The 17,516-nt window shown below is 38.4% G+C and overlaps 1 protein-coding gene across 2 annotated transcripts in view; it reads left to right on the forward strand.

Moving 5' to 3' along the window:
- Window positions 1-17,516, forward strand: part of cnksr2a (connector enhancer of kinase suppressor of Ras 2a) — an 88,993-nt gene that overhangs the window by 66,885 nt on the left and 4,592 nt on the right. The window contains exons 15-23 of one of the 2 annotated variants that reach the window (XM_087846295.1): window positions 1,202-1,377; window positions 4,097-4,170; window positions 4,290-4,361; window positions 4,927-4,994; window positions 7,922-8,019; window positions 8,556-8,777; window positions 9,502-9,643; window positions 11,089-11,307; window positions 13,194-13,381. In XM_087846295.1, coding sequence (XP_087702421.1) covers window positions 1,202-1,377; window positions 4,097-4,170; window positions 4,290-4,361; window positions 4,927-4,994; window positions 7,922-8,019; window positions 8,556-8,777; window positions 9,502-9,643; window positions 11,089-11,307; window positions 13,194-13,381 — 1,259 coding nt within the window. The remainder of the gene's footprint in view (window positions 1-1,201; window positions 1,378-4,096; window positions 4,171-4,289; window positions 4,362-4,926; window positions 4,995-7,921; window positions 8,020-8,555; window positions 8,778-9,501; window positions 9,644-11,088; window positions 11,308-13,193; window positions 13,382-17,516) is intronic. The other variant, XM_087846296.1, reaches the window with a different exon arrangement.

Consider the following 17,516-nt stretch of genomic DNA (forward strand, 5'->3'; position numbering starts at 1 on the left):
CATCGTTAACATTTATCATGGCAGGATGATTACTGTAACATCAGTTCTTACCTTTTTAGTTTTATTTACATAAATGACTCAGTTGATTCTTATTAAGATTTCTCCTTTTTTTTCTTGGATAATTTTACTCACAGCCATCAGTATTTGTTTCCCTATCTGACCAAACCTTTTTTTCTCTTCCACCACACAAACGAGGATTAACATGTTGAAAGGGATTGTTTTTTGTTTTTTTCCAGAGGCCTTTTGCTTGTTTCACCATCTGCCATTGTGCGAAAGCTTTAGCTCCATCTGCACGTATGGTCAACGGCTTTGTTTGTTTACCGCAATTAAAGCAAAGTTTCAAAATGAGTGTGATAATAATGATTTATTCACAGTTCCACTGCTCCAAGTGGTACTCTTATCAAATGTGTAATGAAATATTAGTAACTCTTTTTGTTGAGGATCGGAGAAAAAAAAAATCTTCGAGTTCACCCGAACGAGTAGTTCTCTTTTAGCTAAATTGGTGATGGTATCAGTTTATAGCCTGGAGCTGCTGCACAGAAAATGAAGAATAATCATTATTCGAGAGCACTTTTGTGCATTTTGAGGATGTAAGGTGTGTGTGTGTGTCTGTCGGTATGTGTGTGTGTGTGTGTCGAGTGGGGTGGGGGTGTTCTAACGCTTATTAATTATCTCCAGACTCAAAATCTTTTCACAATGGGTAGTTAAAGTGTAGTTTTTCATGTCATGCACTGTGTAAGAATCCTGTTTCCTTTAGACCTACACTGCCACATATGTAAATGGAGTATTGTAACCATGTTAAAAGACTTTTCATCCAGTACTATGCAAGTTTCTCCATGGCCTCGACTGAGAGCCAAGTTTTCCCAGTAATCTTTAATGAGGAGCCTGCTGAGAAAAATGTTACAGGGCTTTTATGCCAGAAGGAAAAGGCAGTTTTTATTAAACACCTCTTACCTTACTGCAGTGCAGCAGCATTCTGTCAAGTCCAGGGACTGAGGCATTGCCAAGAATCATTGCTACATTAGGATGTGACATTTTGTGAAAGATTTTATTCACACTGAAGTGAGAACTTACAAGCAGCATTAGTGCTACCCTTTGAATGACACATTTTCCTTCTTTGAGTTTGTGCTTTCTTCTAGTTTTGAGATCATTTTCTGTCTGTGAATTCCCCTGCCTTCACATTTCCTCCATGTTGTTCCAGGACGAAGTTTGGCCTCGCTGAGTCGGAGGCGTGTTTCCTGCAAGGCACTGGGCAGAGGAGACTGCGAGGGTTGGCTGTGGAGAAAGAGAGATGCAAAGGGTTACTTTTCTCAAAAATGGAAGAAGTACTGGTTTGTTCTGAAAGACAACTGCCTGTACTGGTACATCAATGAAGAGGTATGTCTCAAAACTCATGTTGAGGTTTTTACTGACACAAAAGTGATGCTTTAGCAGAGGAGGTATTACCACAGTCGGGACCTAGAACTACAACACCATACAAGTGGAAGTGCTTTGTTTGAAGCTGCCCTCCTGCTAGTGTGTGATAAAGACAGTGGGAGACGTTTGCATATAGTTTTGTGAAAAAAAACTATACTTTATTTTAATTTAAAGATGTATGTATCAAGACATAATATACTTGGTCCCTAACATGTTAATTTGCATGAATAACACAAATTGTTCATGCAAATTAACTCCAAGGTACATGCAATGCTCAGAGAATTTATTAAAAAATAACATTTCAAAAAAGCATTTCAAACTCTCCTTGCCTCAGTTAGCATCTTAACTGTTAAAATTCATGACAGTACAATTAGAAAAGGACTGAATGAGTATGATTTGTGTGGAAGGTTTTCCAGGACAATGCTTCTTCTCTCTGCAAAGAACATGGTAGTACAGCTTAGATTTCCAAAATTATATATGAAAAAATAATTTCTGGGACAATGTTTTTTGGACAGATGAGTCCAAAGTAGAGATATTTGCACATAATGCACAGCATTATGTTTGATAAAAATCAAACACAACATATCAAACCTGTTATGCCCCTTTGCAACACCTGCTCCCTTTGCAGTGGCAGTGCACGAGTCTTCAGGTCTTACCTGGGTTGAAATGCTAATTGACTACACCTGGTGAGGTCCAAAACCTGGCACAGCTGCCAGGCTTTCGAGGGGCGCACCAGTTTTGTCTCTGTGGTACCACCTGTTTTAGCAAACTTATTATGTCATTTAAAATAAAATCTATTATTTTTTAAACTGTGGTGTCAGACTCCATATTTATGTTGTTCCTTTTGAGAAAGGTTGTAACATAAATGGGGGCTTGTCCGGGATATTTTGGACACTTTAGATATGTTTGTGGAGACAAAACATCAGAGGTTTTTTTAGAGGATGAGTGATGATTAAGGTGTTAGCTGTGATTGAGAAAACTCTCCTTAGCAAATGTGTTTCAGCTTGGTGGCTGTGCTGCCTGTCCACTGTAGTACCTGTTTGGTGGTTTAGTTTATTAAGTTTGGTGGTTATCCTGGGTGGGGGTACGCTTCAGAGTTTTCTTGTAGACTGCATCTCTGATCTGCTGCCTGCTCTTGAGTTTGCGTTCAAAGTTGCCTCAAACATCTACATCTAGTAAATAAGTGTTTATGGATGCCAAATGATGAGGTGAGTGCTTTGAGCTGTGACCTTTAGTGTTGTGGAAAAGCTGGCTACTTTTGTTGGATCACTTGTGTGTTGTTGGCCAGGTGACGGCCAAAAACATTTCTTTAAATTGTGTAGATATTGCACTTCATTTGGGGTTGGTCACTAGTACGCTTGCTTTAGTGAATTTTCTAGATCAAAGTAACTTGTTGTGGCATAGGGCCGCTTGGTGTGTGACTGTTTGTGTGATGGCAAGAACAGATCACATGGTTGGGATTGTTGGTTGATGCTTTTGGTTTGTGTTGTAGTAATTGTCTGAGTAATTACTTACTGAGTAATCCTTTTGATTTGTGGCTGTTGTGCTCCTATATGTGCTGGTCACATGTTACTTTTGTTTGCTCAGTGCAGCAACTTGGGATCCTCATATCCATGTTTGAAGATGTCAACTAAAGTTATGCGTGAGGTGTTAGGCCCTTCTGCAACCTCTTTTCTCTTTGCAGTGACACTGCACGAGTCTTTGAGGGTTGAAATGCTAGTAGACCACACTTAGACTAAACTTATTATGTAGTTTAAAATTACATAATAATAAAAATAAAGTACATCTTTAAAACTCTGGTGACAGTCTCCATATTTCTGTTTTGGCTTTGCTTAACAAGCACAAACACTTTATGACAGCTGTCAAGATGGATGTGGTGGAGGGTTGAGAGAGAGCTGTGTATAAACAAATACAATGCATTCTTCAACTAAACTGAAACTGAAGCAATGTTGTAAAGAAGAGTGGGTCAGAGAAACAATGGGAGAGACAGAAAAAGTCATACATAAAATCATTATTTCAAGTTGTTGCTGTCAAAAGTGGTTCTATGAGCTACTGTATCACGGGGTGTACTTTGTTTTTCCACACACTACTTCTGTGTTGTGACTTAAATAAATAATGAAATAGTGGTATATGTAGTAAAATGTGGTATATGCCTGAGGTTGTATTTAAATAACTTTAAGAGTAATTTCTCTTTTTTTTGCCCCGATATGTAAAACCATGGAATTGACAGAACTCTTACATTTTTTGCACATGACTGTAAAGTCAAACTAATTTATATAATTTGATTCATTTGTATCAACATTAGCGTAACTTCTTTATTTATTTTTAACATTCTTTTTTTATCCCACCATCACTTTTTTCCCTTTTAGTACTCTGGTTTATGGCTAAATAAACCAGAAAAAAGGCTGGCAAGAATTTGCTTCTTAACACTGTCAGTGCAAACCCCCTCAGTAATTGACCAGAGAGCTGCTAGGTTTTAAAGTCTTATCTTTAGTTAATCTGACATTCATCAACCTCTTCCTGTTCAGTCAGACTTAGAAAAAAAAATGTGCATTTGGAAAAACACAGAGAGTGAACACATGAAATCAACTGTTTTTTTAGCCATCCTCTTTTTTTTTTTTGGCTTGCTGTCTGTCTTTTTTTTTTTTAAAAAAATTCTTTCTCCTCACTCTTTGTTCAGGATGAAAAAGCCGAAGGTTTTGTCAGTCTTCCAGAATTTAAGATCGATCGAGCCAGTGAATGCCGCAAGAAGTAGTAAGTGCTCAACAAACGCAGGTCTCTTGCATATATATGTGTATGTACGTGTAGTTCACATGCTCTTGAATGTATGAATGTGTGCCTGCCTGCAAAAATAACACCCTCTATCCCTCTAGTGCTTTCAAAGCTTGCCACCCCAAGGTCAAGAGTTTCTACTTTGCAGCAGATGGAGTGGATGACATGAACAGGTAAAGGAGTGTGTGCAGGGTGAAGGTTATAGAGTAGGGCGGACTTCCAGCTGGGTGGCAAAACACCATAAAAGACCCTTCAAGTAAAAAGGGGGAAAAAGTGTTTTATTTAATGTTTAAAAAGGGAATTTGTTTTTATTATCAAAAATTTTAAGACATTTTCACAGAGGCCATTTTTTTATAGGTGGCCAATTTTTTTTTATAGGTCACAACGTACTAAGGATAATATATTATACCTATGTACCTTTTTTGTCTGTTACTGACTTTTTTAACAAAATTTGTATATATTTGTTCATCCATGACTTACATAACATTTAAACCATGTTTGATATACCTATTTACTTATATGATGTAGTTATCATCCTGTAGATCAGTGCAGCTCGATATCATTTCAAACTTTTAAAAAAACAAAAAATTAAAATAAAAAGAAGTAATCGTTTTTTTCCAAGTGATTATTTATGTACACTGTGAGACTTTGGGACCCCAAGCGAGATTGTTATTTTAATGTTTAATTATTTGTTTGCGTACATTATGAGATAATCTAATTAGTTCCCCCTTCTGTTAGGTGGCTGAGTCGCCTCAACATGGCCGCTGTAGGCTATGCAGAGCGAGAGAGGATACGCCAGGAGCAGGGTGAGGGCTCATTCAGCGACATGGTGAAGGGTTCTTCAAACGATGGCTGCTGTAGGATGTCATCTTAAGCCAACAACACAATAATACTTCTATACCTATTGAACTTATTGTTATTTTCCCAGAATAGCCAGATAAATCTCCTAGGGGCTTACTGGGAGAAAAATTTGTTAATGGGCAACTAATGACCCCGTACCACACATGACTGTTTCATTACACCCCCAGGCACTCAGAAACCAAACAGTTATTTTTCATCTGCTTAGTAATGTGATGCAATTAGCTATTTCTGGAAATATATTCTCCTTCAGTTCTCAAGAACTAACAAGCGCAGAGGAACCATTCACTTAAAAGTGGTCCACATTCTTCACTCCACTGACGAAATGTGAAGTAATGTACATGTTCTCCAGGTTTTTTAAGGTCCTGGGAAGAAAAAAATAATGGGCTATTTATACACACAAAAGGTAATCATGGAATAGGAATGGGAATAGGGAATATATACAGCTGAAACTAATCTAGACAATAACAGGGAGGAAGTCAAATTAAAAGTGTGACACAAGAGACAAGTAGACAAGTAAAACTAGAACTGAACTGCAACCATAACTAAAGCACATGAAACAAGAGTAAACTTGACACAAGAGAAAGCACACAAGGTCGAGATAGAGGGAATCATTAGTCTATAAAGTCAAACAGTAGCAACATGTAACCAAAAGTGAATGACTGAAAATACTAGGCAATATTTGAAAATGAAAAGTGAGTAAAAAATAAAATAAACCCAGAACAGGAAACAAAACTAAAATCACCCCACATAGCAGACAGGTCTGTCCCGGATCTGGTGTCAAGCTGGCACTTCTGACTGACTGGTGTCATGGCAGGGTGTATGTCAACCAGATGTGGCACAATGATGGCACTATTTATGTTCCCATTTTCCTATTTTAGTTAGAGGACCCAAATGCCATGTTTCAATACGATACCGCTATGGTAGCCAATGTTTCAAATGCAGGTTTGACAGGTTTGTGAGTGTACACTTCAACCAAAACCTAGTGAGGGTTTAGTCATATTTACTGCTGGGTGGCTGTAGCTCAGGAGGTAGAGTAGGTAACCTTCTGATCAGAGGGTTAGTGGTTCGATTCCTAGCTCCTCCAGTCTGTATGTCAAGCTGGCCTTGTGCTGGCCCATGTGTGGGCCACCTCTGGCAAACCAGATCTGGGCCACCAAAGGGCCGTCATTCTTTGCGGTATGTGGGTTATGTGTAAGCACATTGTGTGGGCCACATCCGGGCCATACCAATTTTGCTATGTGGGACAAACAAGAATTCAACCTCCAACTCAAAACTCTGGAAACATCTGGGAACTGTGGCACAAAATGCCTGATAAGATGTTAACCTGATACATGTATTTGGGGCATGTTTTCTATCTCTCATGGTATTCTGATGGCTGAATGGAAGGTAAATCAATAGACAGGTGGATAAATGGAAAGAAAATGGTGGAATACTTAGTGCAAATAAATATTAAATAATAAATACTATATTTATCCATTTACTTTATTTTATGCAGCCCTTCATATTATCCTAGCTCTTCTACCATGAGGCTGCCCTCCCTTTTGATTTGATTCAAAGGAATTTGATTCGTATAGCACCAGTTCCCATCAATAGTCATCTTAACCACATTATTTTGCAAAGTCAGGCTTCCACTAGCAAACAGAAGGTTTGAACAGCAGGTTGATTGCGCTAATTTGCTCAGAGCCAGAGCAATGTACCTGATGTGGCCATGTTAGAAATAACTATAGTGTCATCATATAGAGCCAAGAGAAGGAAACAAAACAACAACAAAATCTCAAACAGGGCTGAACTTTTACTAATATCTACATACATTGTAAAAAAAAATTGTAATATAAAAGTATTTTACAGTGTATTTTACAGTTTTGTACTGTTCTTCAAGAATATTATTAAATTTACATAAATAGACTGTGATTTTACATTCCAAATGTAAATTAACCTAAAATCACTGTAAATGTAATAAAACATATTATTGTTGTTTTTTTTTTAAATATATTTATCTGTACATATGCATATTTAGATTGTTAAAATACTTTCATAAATGTATCATAATTTCACAAATATTTGTCCGTTATTTAAAAGATTGAACACTTAAATTCAAATGTAATGCTATGGAAAAATATATAAAATGATTCTTATAAACTTTTTTTTACATCAAATAATAATTATTATTATTGTCATTTAGGGCGATTGTGGCTCAATAGATGGCAGTTCACCTTGTAATCAGAAGGTTGCCGGTTCGGACACTCTCAGTCGTTGTGTCCTTGGGCAAGACACTTCACCTACCACCTACTGGTGATGGCCAGAGGGGAATTATAAAGTGGAATTGTAAAGCGCTTTGAAGGTCTCATGAAGCGCTATATGAATGCAATCCATTATTATTTAAACCAACTGTTAACTGTATATTTAAGTATTATTATTCATATTGCCGCATTCATTGACCTTGTTTATAGGTAATTTCATTGTTTAATCACATTAAAATGTTCCTAATTTAATGTTTAAAAGGACTTGAAAAAGGCAAAATCCCATTTAGATTTAGGGCAACAAACTGTATTGTCATTACTGAAAATAACCGTATTTTCATGAGAAAGTTATTTTCTGTTATTATTTTTGCCCCCAGCTGCCGGAATATTACTGTTTTTTTTTAGGATTTATTTTTTACGGTGTACACTGACTACTGATTATTCTTCACTTGAATCATGTTTAATATGAGCATCCACCAGTTTAATAAATGACAGAAAATAAGGAAAAGTGTAATTGGTTCCCATTAAGAAACAACACTCTAAGCTAATATGTAAAATGTGCATGATACTACAAATACACTAGATGTATGTGTATGGATGGATCTGACAGTATGTGGGTGGGTTTCCTGTAGATTACTGGAGTGAAAGTGAACATGAGGATGACGCTGCCTCCAGCCCCAAACAGGACAGTCCCCCACCTCCATATGACACCTACCCACGGCCTCCATCAGTGAGTCACTCACACACACACACACACACACACACACACACACACACACACTGTAAACTGTATTGCATCTCTCACAAAGTAGATATTGTACTCGGAGGCAAAATTGAGGCCTTGTGCTTCCTAGTCCACTGTAAGAGTTGGAATTATTCCCAATAAAGCAATAAGTACAGATAGTGCTGAGGCTATATTAAACATGTTGCTATATTTGAAGCTGAAATGGGTTGCTGTACATCATGCATCTCTGTCCTGGGGTATGTTTTTTTAATCATAGGGTAAAAGAAAGGAAACACCAACAGCACCTTGTCCATGTAATTGAAGTTACAAAACACAGGCTGCTAAGTTTTAAGATAATAATAGAGTCACTCAAACACCCCTCTGCTTTGTCTTCTTGTCTCTCACCTACCATATCACACACTTACTCAATCAGGCAGGCATGCTGATGAAATCCTTTCTTTGAAGTGTGTCATTATGGTTGAATGAGACAAGGCGATCATTTGACGTCTGCCACATTGTCTCCCTTCCTTTTTCTCTATCAGATGAGCGCCTACTTGGAAGGAGGTCGGACCACTCGGCTGTCTTCCACAGAGACGTCTCGCTCTCGCTCATCCCAAGAGGACTTCCTTTGTGGCGAGCCCCCTGCTGCAGCTGCAGAGCCGCAGTACCACCCTGGTCCTCTTGGGGGAGGCACCACACACAGTGGCAGAAAAGCAGGGGGCAGCAACAGCAGCGACATACAGTACAGATGTGATCCTGTAGAGGTGTGACGATGTTTAATATTACCTGAGATTAATGGTCTCATTTCGACAGTTCGGAAATTGTTCTTTCGACTTGGGAGCATGAATGTGCTTTTTAGTCTGAATTTACACTCACCAGCCACTTTACTACATTCATCTATTCAACTGCTATTTAACGCTGATGCATAGTTAGCTAATCACATGGCATTAACTCAGTTAGTTTAAGCATGCAGACATGGGAAAGAAGGCCTTCTGAAGTTTAAAAAGAGCATCAGAAATGGTAAGAAGTGACTTTGAATGTGGGATAGTTATTGACAGACTGGTCTCAATATTTCCAAAAGTACTGATCCACTGAGATTTTTCCACACAACCATTACATAGTTCTGCTGCGACATTCTGATGTTAAAAGAACAAGTAAAGCGTGGATCCACCCAGCTTTGCATGTATATCAATGGTTCAGCCTACTGATGGTGGTATACTATTACTAACTATAGTGTGGGACTCTTGATTTTAATTACCGTATAAATTATTTCAAATAGATTTTGTTCCAGAGTTCAGACTCTAGAAGATGATGAATATAGTGCAACAGATGACTGTTTCCTAATTATAATATTATGTTTAGAGAAATACATGTTACCAACAATAAACTACAATTTGTAATATAGGAGCTGTCTTCATATGGGACCACATGCTTTGATTGCATCTGGTAAGTCTACTGAATAATTTGTTTATCTGTTGTTTTCTGTAGTACCGCTCCAGTCCTGCTGGGGGCAGTAGTGAGACAGGGTCCCCGGGCCGCTCTTCATCGTCGCAGAGGCGCTCTTGGCAGGACCTGATTGAGACGCCATTGACCGAGGCTGGACTGCACTACCTTCAAACTGGACCACTTGGTAGTGCCCAAATTCCAATTCAGTTGCTTGAATTCTTACACATCAGTGTTAGTGACTTCTGTTTAAGCTGTGATTATGTTCTACAGAAAGACAGAAAACCCAATGTGTTTCTGCACACCAACATGTTCAGCTAATATAGACCACAGAAAGTATAAAAATGACAACATGATAGTTTCCCAGAATTTCCCCCCATAGTGGTTTGTTGCAATATAGGTGAAAAACCATATTCTTTCCAAGATGGCAAAAAAAAATCTAAAAAAAAATGGATTAGTGTCATTTAATTATAAAGTGTAAAGTTTGTTTTTCATTAGTTATTCAATCGAAATCAAATTGTCTCATATTTAGCTAGCTCGCTTGATAACAACCAGTTCTTTATTGTTCTTATTTAGTATACAGTAAACATCTATGGCAGTCTAGCTCTTTCAAGAGGGGAATGTCTGAGGTACATGTAGGTTAAATGGTGTGACTGTGTTTCGGCCAAAAGAAAGTACAGCTTCAACTTTTATGTCTCCACCCTCTGTTTTCTGTCATGCAAACTCTTATTCCATGCATTGACATTATAAAACATAGACGTAGCATTTGCTTGGAAAAATTAAACCAGCGTGAAAGTGCCTTAAGCCTGCATTTTATCTCAAGGCCAAAAGATGGCGATAGTTGTGGATAGAGTCAATGAGCAATCAATTTCACAGTAAGGCACGCCCCTTCCTATCACATTTGTTTTAAAAACAAGATGACAGCAGTGGAAATGCTCATCTTGAGGCTTCAAAACAAGCCTGTAGAAACCAGTGTCTTATATAGAAATATAGACTTATTATATATACTTATATATACTGTATATTATACCTTTGTACTTTTACCCCATCAAATTTAACAAAATGGTTGCTTCACTAAAAGTAACAGAACTGCAAAAAAAGTGTTGTTGTTTTTTTATTTGTGATATCTTAGATTGTTATTTTATTAATACCAAGAACAAGAAAGCTTCTCCAGAAAGTGTGCCATTAAAATTTTGAAAGGTCCACACACACAGAGCAGAATTTCTACTGTTTTGACAGGAACTACTCTCTGCTCAAGAAAGCGCCCCCATGGAAACTGTCTGCTATCATCTGTGATCATCAGCTTCAGCCCCCCCTCATTAAAATCAACTTTGACCCCTGCCTGGAATGATATTTGTCAAATATTTTGTGCAGCTGCTGATGCAGCTTGAAGCTTGTGTGTTTTATATATGATCTTGTGTTTAATAGTAATGTATGTGTTAAGCGTTCTTTCTGATGCTCCAATGTGGACAGTGGCTTTAAAGCTGGAATAGCAATGTGTCTCTGATTCAGTCAGAACATATTTAAAATAAATGTTACTGTATTGAACAGAGTGTTCTTTTAAAGAAATGAGTCATGTTGCATTCATGACTCAAATAACAGCAAATCAATTTTCTTTTCTTTTCGTTGCAGAGGACGCCGTCTTTGCTGAGCCAGGTGGTGGCTCAATGATGGCCGGAGCCGTTTACACTCTTCCTGCCCCGAGGAATGTCCCGTTGCCCATGGCAATGCAGAGGCTGATTCCTATGGCAACCCAGGGAGGGAAACCCCGCAGCTTCACACTGCCACGAGACAGCAACCTCCACACGCTCCTCGCACCGCCTGCAAAAGAAGAACAGCAAACACACAACGGTGAGTTCATGCTGGATCAGGCTTTTGGTGTGAAATGCTTACAAGGGCACAGAGAGCTTAAAGCTAATCCGGAAGCATTATTTTTATTCACTATGTTTTAACACCAAATCAACACTACAGTAAAGACAAAAGCACCATTCATTATACAGTACACAGAGATTTTAGGCAATAAAAATAAAGCGAAAATACTTTAAATCAGACTATGAACCAGCCACAACATCTGAACATTGATGCAATTTAACAGTTAAAACTAGCTACCAAACAAGCAGTGTTGCATTAGAAAAAAATACATTCAAATAACAGAGAAACATATGAAATGTTATATAGGGAAGAATAATGAGCTCTCCTAAAGGAATGCACAAATGATTTAAACCAGCCGTTCCCAAGCTACATGGTCCTCTTTAAGGGCCATTAGTGAGGTTGCTGCTTTGTTTGAAAGCAAGCAAAAAGCCTCACAATTCAAACTCTCTGAAAACCTCTTTTAACAACAGAATTTCATTATGTTGCTATGAGACTGCAAGCAGCCACGTCTGTGGATGAAAACTAAAGCCAATGCAAAATTTCCCACTGCAGAACTGCAGTTCCTCTCTTGACCACTTGAGGCTGGCCCAAAGCTGTGTTTTAACCTTTTAGAGCCATTTAATTAAATTAAATGCCAAAAATGATATGGCCTGCTGCGAGGTACAGTTCATTCTAAGTGAAATTCTAGTATTTTATTAGTCTGTTGCTAAGCACCAATTATCGGTTTCTAAGCACCAGTATCCGTGTCTATGCTTTGCACCTGTGTGGATTTTGGATGCAGATTGCTACACATGCTCACTACCCTGAGCTTATAACTTAGGACTTTCAAATTCAGTAACTTGTGGGAGCAAAAACACCAAGATTGAGGTTTTCTGTAGTCCAAAACCAATGGGTGATGCCACGATGACTATGTCTAGCTTTTTTATACAGTCTGGTTTTCATGACATTTGTTGAATTGCTATGTGCTGCACGCTATTTTCACTGCCAGAGCCTAATGAGGGAAAATACTTCCAAGTACTTAATATTGCTCCGTAATAACGGGGGCTCGGGTGTTTCATACAATGACAGCTAATTCTGAGCTAGTAATAGCCATTGACACAACGAGCTGGAATGATCAAATCTGGAAAAAAATAATTGCATGTTCGACCTTCTCGATTTCACTGAAGGACAAAATATTTTATGTTGAGGATTAATTCAGTAGAATAAGCTGGTGCTGCTCTCAGTTATGCATTTTTTGGGTAACAGCAGAGCGCAAAAATGTGTCTCGCTGTGAATGACAGCCACTAGAGACTGAGGGGGAGGGGGAAAAAGGAAATTTCTTTTTAAGGTGAAGATGTCAGCACATGTGCCACATATAAAAACTGCTCTCAGGCACAGACATATCCATTTAAATCATCATCAGCTTGAAGCTGAGCACACTGCAGTCATACATTGATCTAATGAGGCTAATGACACCACGGTGCTCCTGTTGCCAAGGTGAGGCAAGCAGCATTTGAAAAGAAAGGACTGCAAGAGTAAATAAGACTGATTTATGTAATAGCATGATATATGTTGCATTTGTTAGGGAATGGATTGAACAATCAATTATAATGTGAGCAAGGAAATAAAACTGCCAAAGTGATGAGGGCGTCCCTGAGGCTGACAGGATTTTCTCCTCGTTAATAATCCTGCTGTGACTAATACAAATCATTACAAAATGTCGTAGATGTGTCGAGGTGTGCTGCTGTCCTCCAGTGGTTGATCTGAGATATAACTTAAGGCGCTCCCCGGCCTTTTAGCTTCTAATCCTGTAACAGATGTGAAGCAAAGAGTTAAACTCAACATTAAATGTGCGGGTCTCTGTTTCCCCTCTGACTGCTCTGAAGGTGGCAGTGAAGGTGCCTCGCTGGGCGACCTGTTTCGTGCGTGCGAGCAGGGTGGGGTCTGTCCTCTGGGTCGGGGGTCGGAGTCCAAAGGTCAGTCAGAGTTCAGGCAGTCATTTCTCCGAAGGGCCGCTGACCCTCATCTCAACGAGCGCCTGCACCGCCTCCGCATACTGACCTCCACGTTGAAGGTTGGTCCTCACTCTCATTCATATAGACACATGCGCAAGACGAGCACGGGGGCACGCCAAACACATGCACACTTACAGAGGCACAGGAGGATTTTAATTTCTGACGAGACGACTGACCTTTCCCTAACCTCTCACCCAAACTCTTGTCGATGTTTGTACAGATGTAGACACCGGGTTTGTGTGATGCATTTCTGGCCATTTGAAATACTATAAAAAACAAACCAACGTACAAACATTTTATAAGCAAGACGTTTACTACATTTGAAGAAATAAAAAAAAACTAACATTTCAGTGAAAGTTGTTTTGGATGTTTGTGGTGCATTTATTTTCACTTATACAAAATGAATTGCTACTGCAGTGTCCTGCTGATACTCTAGATCAGTGGTCTCGAACTCCAGTCCTCGAGGGCCGGTGTCCTTTCCATGTGTCCCTGTTGCAACACACCTGAACACAATTAGGTCATTAGCAAGATTATATCCGGTCGTTAAGTCTGACGTCACTAGCCGTGTCTGGGCCTAACAGACACGGCTAGTGTCTGTTAGCGGAGACACTAGCCGTGTCCGCTCCGGCTGCAGGTCCATATATCAAACGATCACTATGGCATTACTGAAAGTTGAAAAACTGTCTAAAGTCTTTCATCTTTAATAAAATGATCAGCGTTCTGCTCTACCAGGTGTAACAATTGAGTTTAACATCCAGGCATCCATGAAAACGGAATTTATGACATTTAACGGAGTTAGAAGTTAGCAGGAAGTTAGCTCGCTAGCTTCTATCTAAATACAATATAGCATGTCCTGACTGCGGGGTTTTGGAAACAAATTAAAACGTACAGCTCTGTTATCACTTCCAACATAAATGAAGACAGAAAACTAAAGTGACGTTTGTAGGGTTAATGAAGTTTGGCTAGCTGGTATATAATGATGTGCTACGTGACCGCTAGCGACACAGCTATGTTACCATAATATAAACAAGCTAACTTTTTTTCCACTCGATAAAAGTTAACGTGAGTGTTCTCGGTGGTCAGGAACAAGTGTAATCGCATGGCAGGATGCTGTAAAAGGACCAAACTTCAGCCAGGAGAACAACTGAGATAATCCATCCACAATACGAGGTTAGTCATTCATATACTGCTGCATGGGCTGGGCTGTAGTTACATCCTAAGGTTTTAAAAACTGAGCTTAAATAAATGATTAGCGGTAATAAAAGCCGAGGGAGGTCAACAGTGATCACTGACTGTTTTAGGAGCTTTTTGAGATATAATAGAAAAAAAGAAAACATTAAACATGTTAACAACACAAAAGCCATATTAAACGCAGACTACTTTAGGCCCGAAAGTAGGATTCGTCACGTCATCACTTAACGACCGGATAGAACTTAGGTGGCAATTCAGCCATTTGATTCATGTTACAGCAGCTCATGAGTGAATGAACATGGTGCAATAAAAGTACTTTTAGGAGTAAATTTTTCCAAACACTTAACATTGACTTAAATTTACTTGAGTAGGATTAGGGTTTGCCACTTCAACATGCAGTCAAGTTCTATACTCTTGCTAGTGACCTACTAATTTTATTCAGGTGTGTTGGAAAAGAGAAACATGGAAAAGTTTCAGGATACCAGCCCTCGAGGACTGGAGTTTGAGACCCCTTCTCTAGATAAAATATTTGCTGGAGAAAAGTAATGCAATAAAAAAAAGTATTTTACGACAGAACTTAAAAGCAAAATTGTATAGAAATCCTGTCATCTGTGTTTGCTGGCTCGGTATGCAACTGTTAGCCAATGAGATGTTAATTTTGGTGAACAGCCTCAAAACAAACTATATCTGCCAAAACAGGTGTACAGGCAACTCCTTACAGTGTCTTTCATTAGAGACTCATAACCTTAAACTCAAAGCGGCCACACCCTTAACGATCCATAAGTTTAACCTTTAACCGAGTTTGACCATGCTAAAAACACAAAATCCATTTTTCCAAACATCTTTATTTGTGCTGTAAATTTGGATATTTTGAGAATCTATGGAGATTGAATCAGTATTGGAGGCGGCCTCAAAGTGCCTTTTGAGAAGCTGCAGCTTTGAGGCATTTCTGCATTGGCTTTATTTTCAGCTCTTCTGTGAAATCTGTGAAACGTTTGACTAGGACACAACACGATGGTTAACAGAGAATTGCTCTCGGGAACAGATGTTTGCTTACTGAAAACAACAAAATTGACCTCAGTAAGAGAAGTTGCTGCCAGTAGGTACTCACACAAACAATAAAGGCATATAGGAACAGATACTTTTGAGTCTGGAGCTTAGCAAAAGGTCAGTTTTGTTGAACTTTATTTTCCTTCCATAGAATTCAATTTTTGTGAAATGCAACACTGTATTTCACCTCATATTATTAATCTTACAGGTCATACTCCTCTAAAATCTTATCAGAAACTGCCTCCTCCAATTCCTTCTTCACAAACCTTTTGAACTGTAAGATTTCTTGAAATAATGGTTTACTTCAGAAATTGTGCAAAGGCTATTGACCTCAAGGCAAAACGTGCTGCTTGTAAAATAGAAACACTTATTCTCATCTGTTCAAAAATAAAACATTTGTTAAAACTATGATAAGACAGAAGAATGGCTTCCTCCATGAGGATTTATTTCATAATTGTATATTTATGATAATTTCTGACTGTGATGCACACATAAACACCGCTCATGTGCTGGAAGATGTCTGTCTTGTTAGTTTTAGTGGCGTTATCTGTCACAGTGTGTCTCCTCAGAGTCCTCAGATGTCAAGCAGCCGTCTGTTGCTTCATGCTGTCTGAGCAGCAGTGATGCTCCCAGGCTGGGTGGCTCTTTTGCTGTTTTTTTATGTCTCTAGAGTTTGTTTCTTTGTTGCTGCCTCCGTGTATGGGGGCGGGATGGCAAGTGAGGGCATGGAGGCTTTATCGCTTGCAGGTACATCAGGGGGCTTTTTTGTTGTCTGGTTGGGTGTGGAAGCTTATGTGTTTGTTTGCTTGTCTCGCGTCTTTTAAAGGTATATACCAAGCTTTGGGGGGAGCATGGATGAAAAGTTTCACAAATAATCTTCAGAAGACACCACAGTGACCCTAGTAGAGGCTACACTTTAATTGGTATTTACAAGGGATCAGGTTGGATTTGTGCGTTCAGGCAGCATCAACATATCTGCAGTGGTTGCTGTGGAAACAACAAAGGATTTCATATTTTCTTTGTGTATTTCTGCACATTAAAATTGGACCAAAACAACATGATACAGTTGAATGAGAATGCGATGGCAGAAGGAATAACAAGAGAAGAGATTCGTGTGTTGTGTTTAATAACAGCTTCAGCACAATGTCGAAGATCATAAAGTGCTAACTAAATTAAAAATAATCTACTACTGACTGAACATTAACTGAAGCAATGTATATTTCACCATCATGATAACGCTGTCATATAGCAACATATCATCGTCGCCTTTCAATTATACACAATTTATTAACAATGATTTCCCATGTAATTTAGAAAAGAAAGTTGACAGTGCTGTTACAAAAATGTTTGTAACTGCTGATGCATTTCAAATTCATTAACTGCCACTTGAACAAAGAGGCTTAGATAAGTTATAAAGAAAGAAAGATCCAGTGAATGTGTTTAACTTTTATCAAACAAAGAGGAACTCATTTTTAAAGGGGCTAATACAAATATTAGACATCTACAATTAGAATCGCACAATTAGATCATTGCTTTAAAAAAAGTTAAAAAATATTATTTCACTTATTAGCATCTGAAGAATGTAACTTGTCAAACAGTCAAACGTTTTTAGTTTTCTGATGTATTATGATAGGAAAAAGGTGACTTTTCAAAAAACAAACCCAGTTTTAAATATAAATTTAATAGGTTTTTAATATAAATAAAATAAATAATACATTTTTCTAAATGCTTACAATCCTTTTTTTTCAATAGGACCTTTTTACTTCTTAAAATAGCAGCAAAAGTGGGTCTGTTACAACACTTGAAAACTACATTTAGCCAAGTATTATATTTTGACTCTTACTACTACTGTTACTGCTAATAATAGTAATTTTAATCATAGTAATTCATGATATAGTCATATCAGTTATCAAGCAGTATCTAATGATAATATCAAACACTAGGCTATTCTAG

The sequence above is a fragment of the Neolamprologus brichardi genome, chromosome 9 (assembly GCF_056152115.1).
Source record: "Neolamprologus brichardi isolate AB-2024 chromosome 9, ASM5615211v1, whole genome shotgun sequence".
Lineage (NCBI taxonomy): Eukaryota > Metazoa > Chordata > Actinopteri > Cichliformes > Cichlidae > Neolamprologus > Neolamprologus brichardi.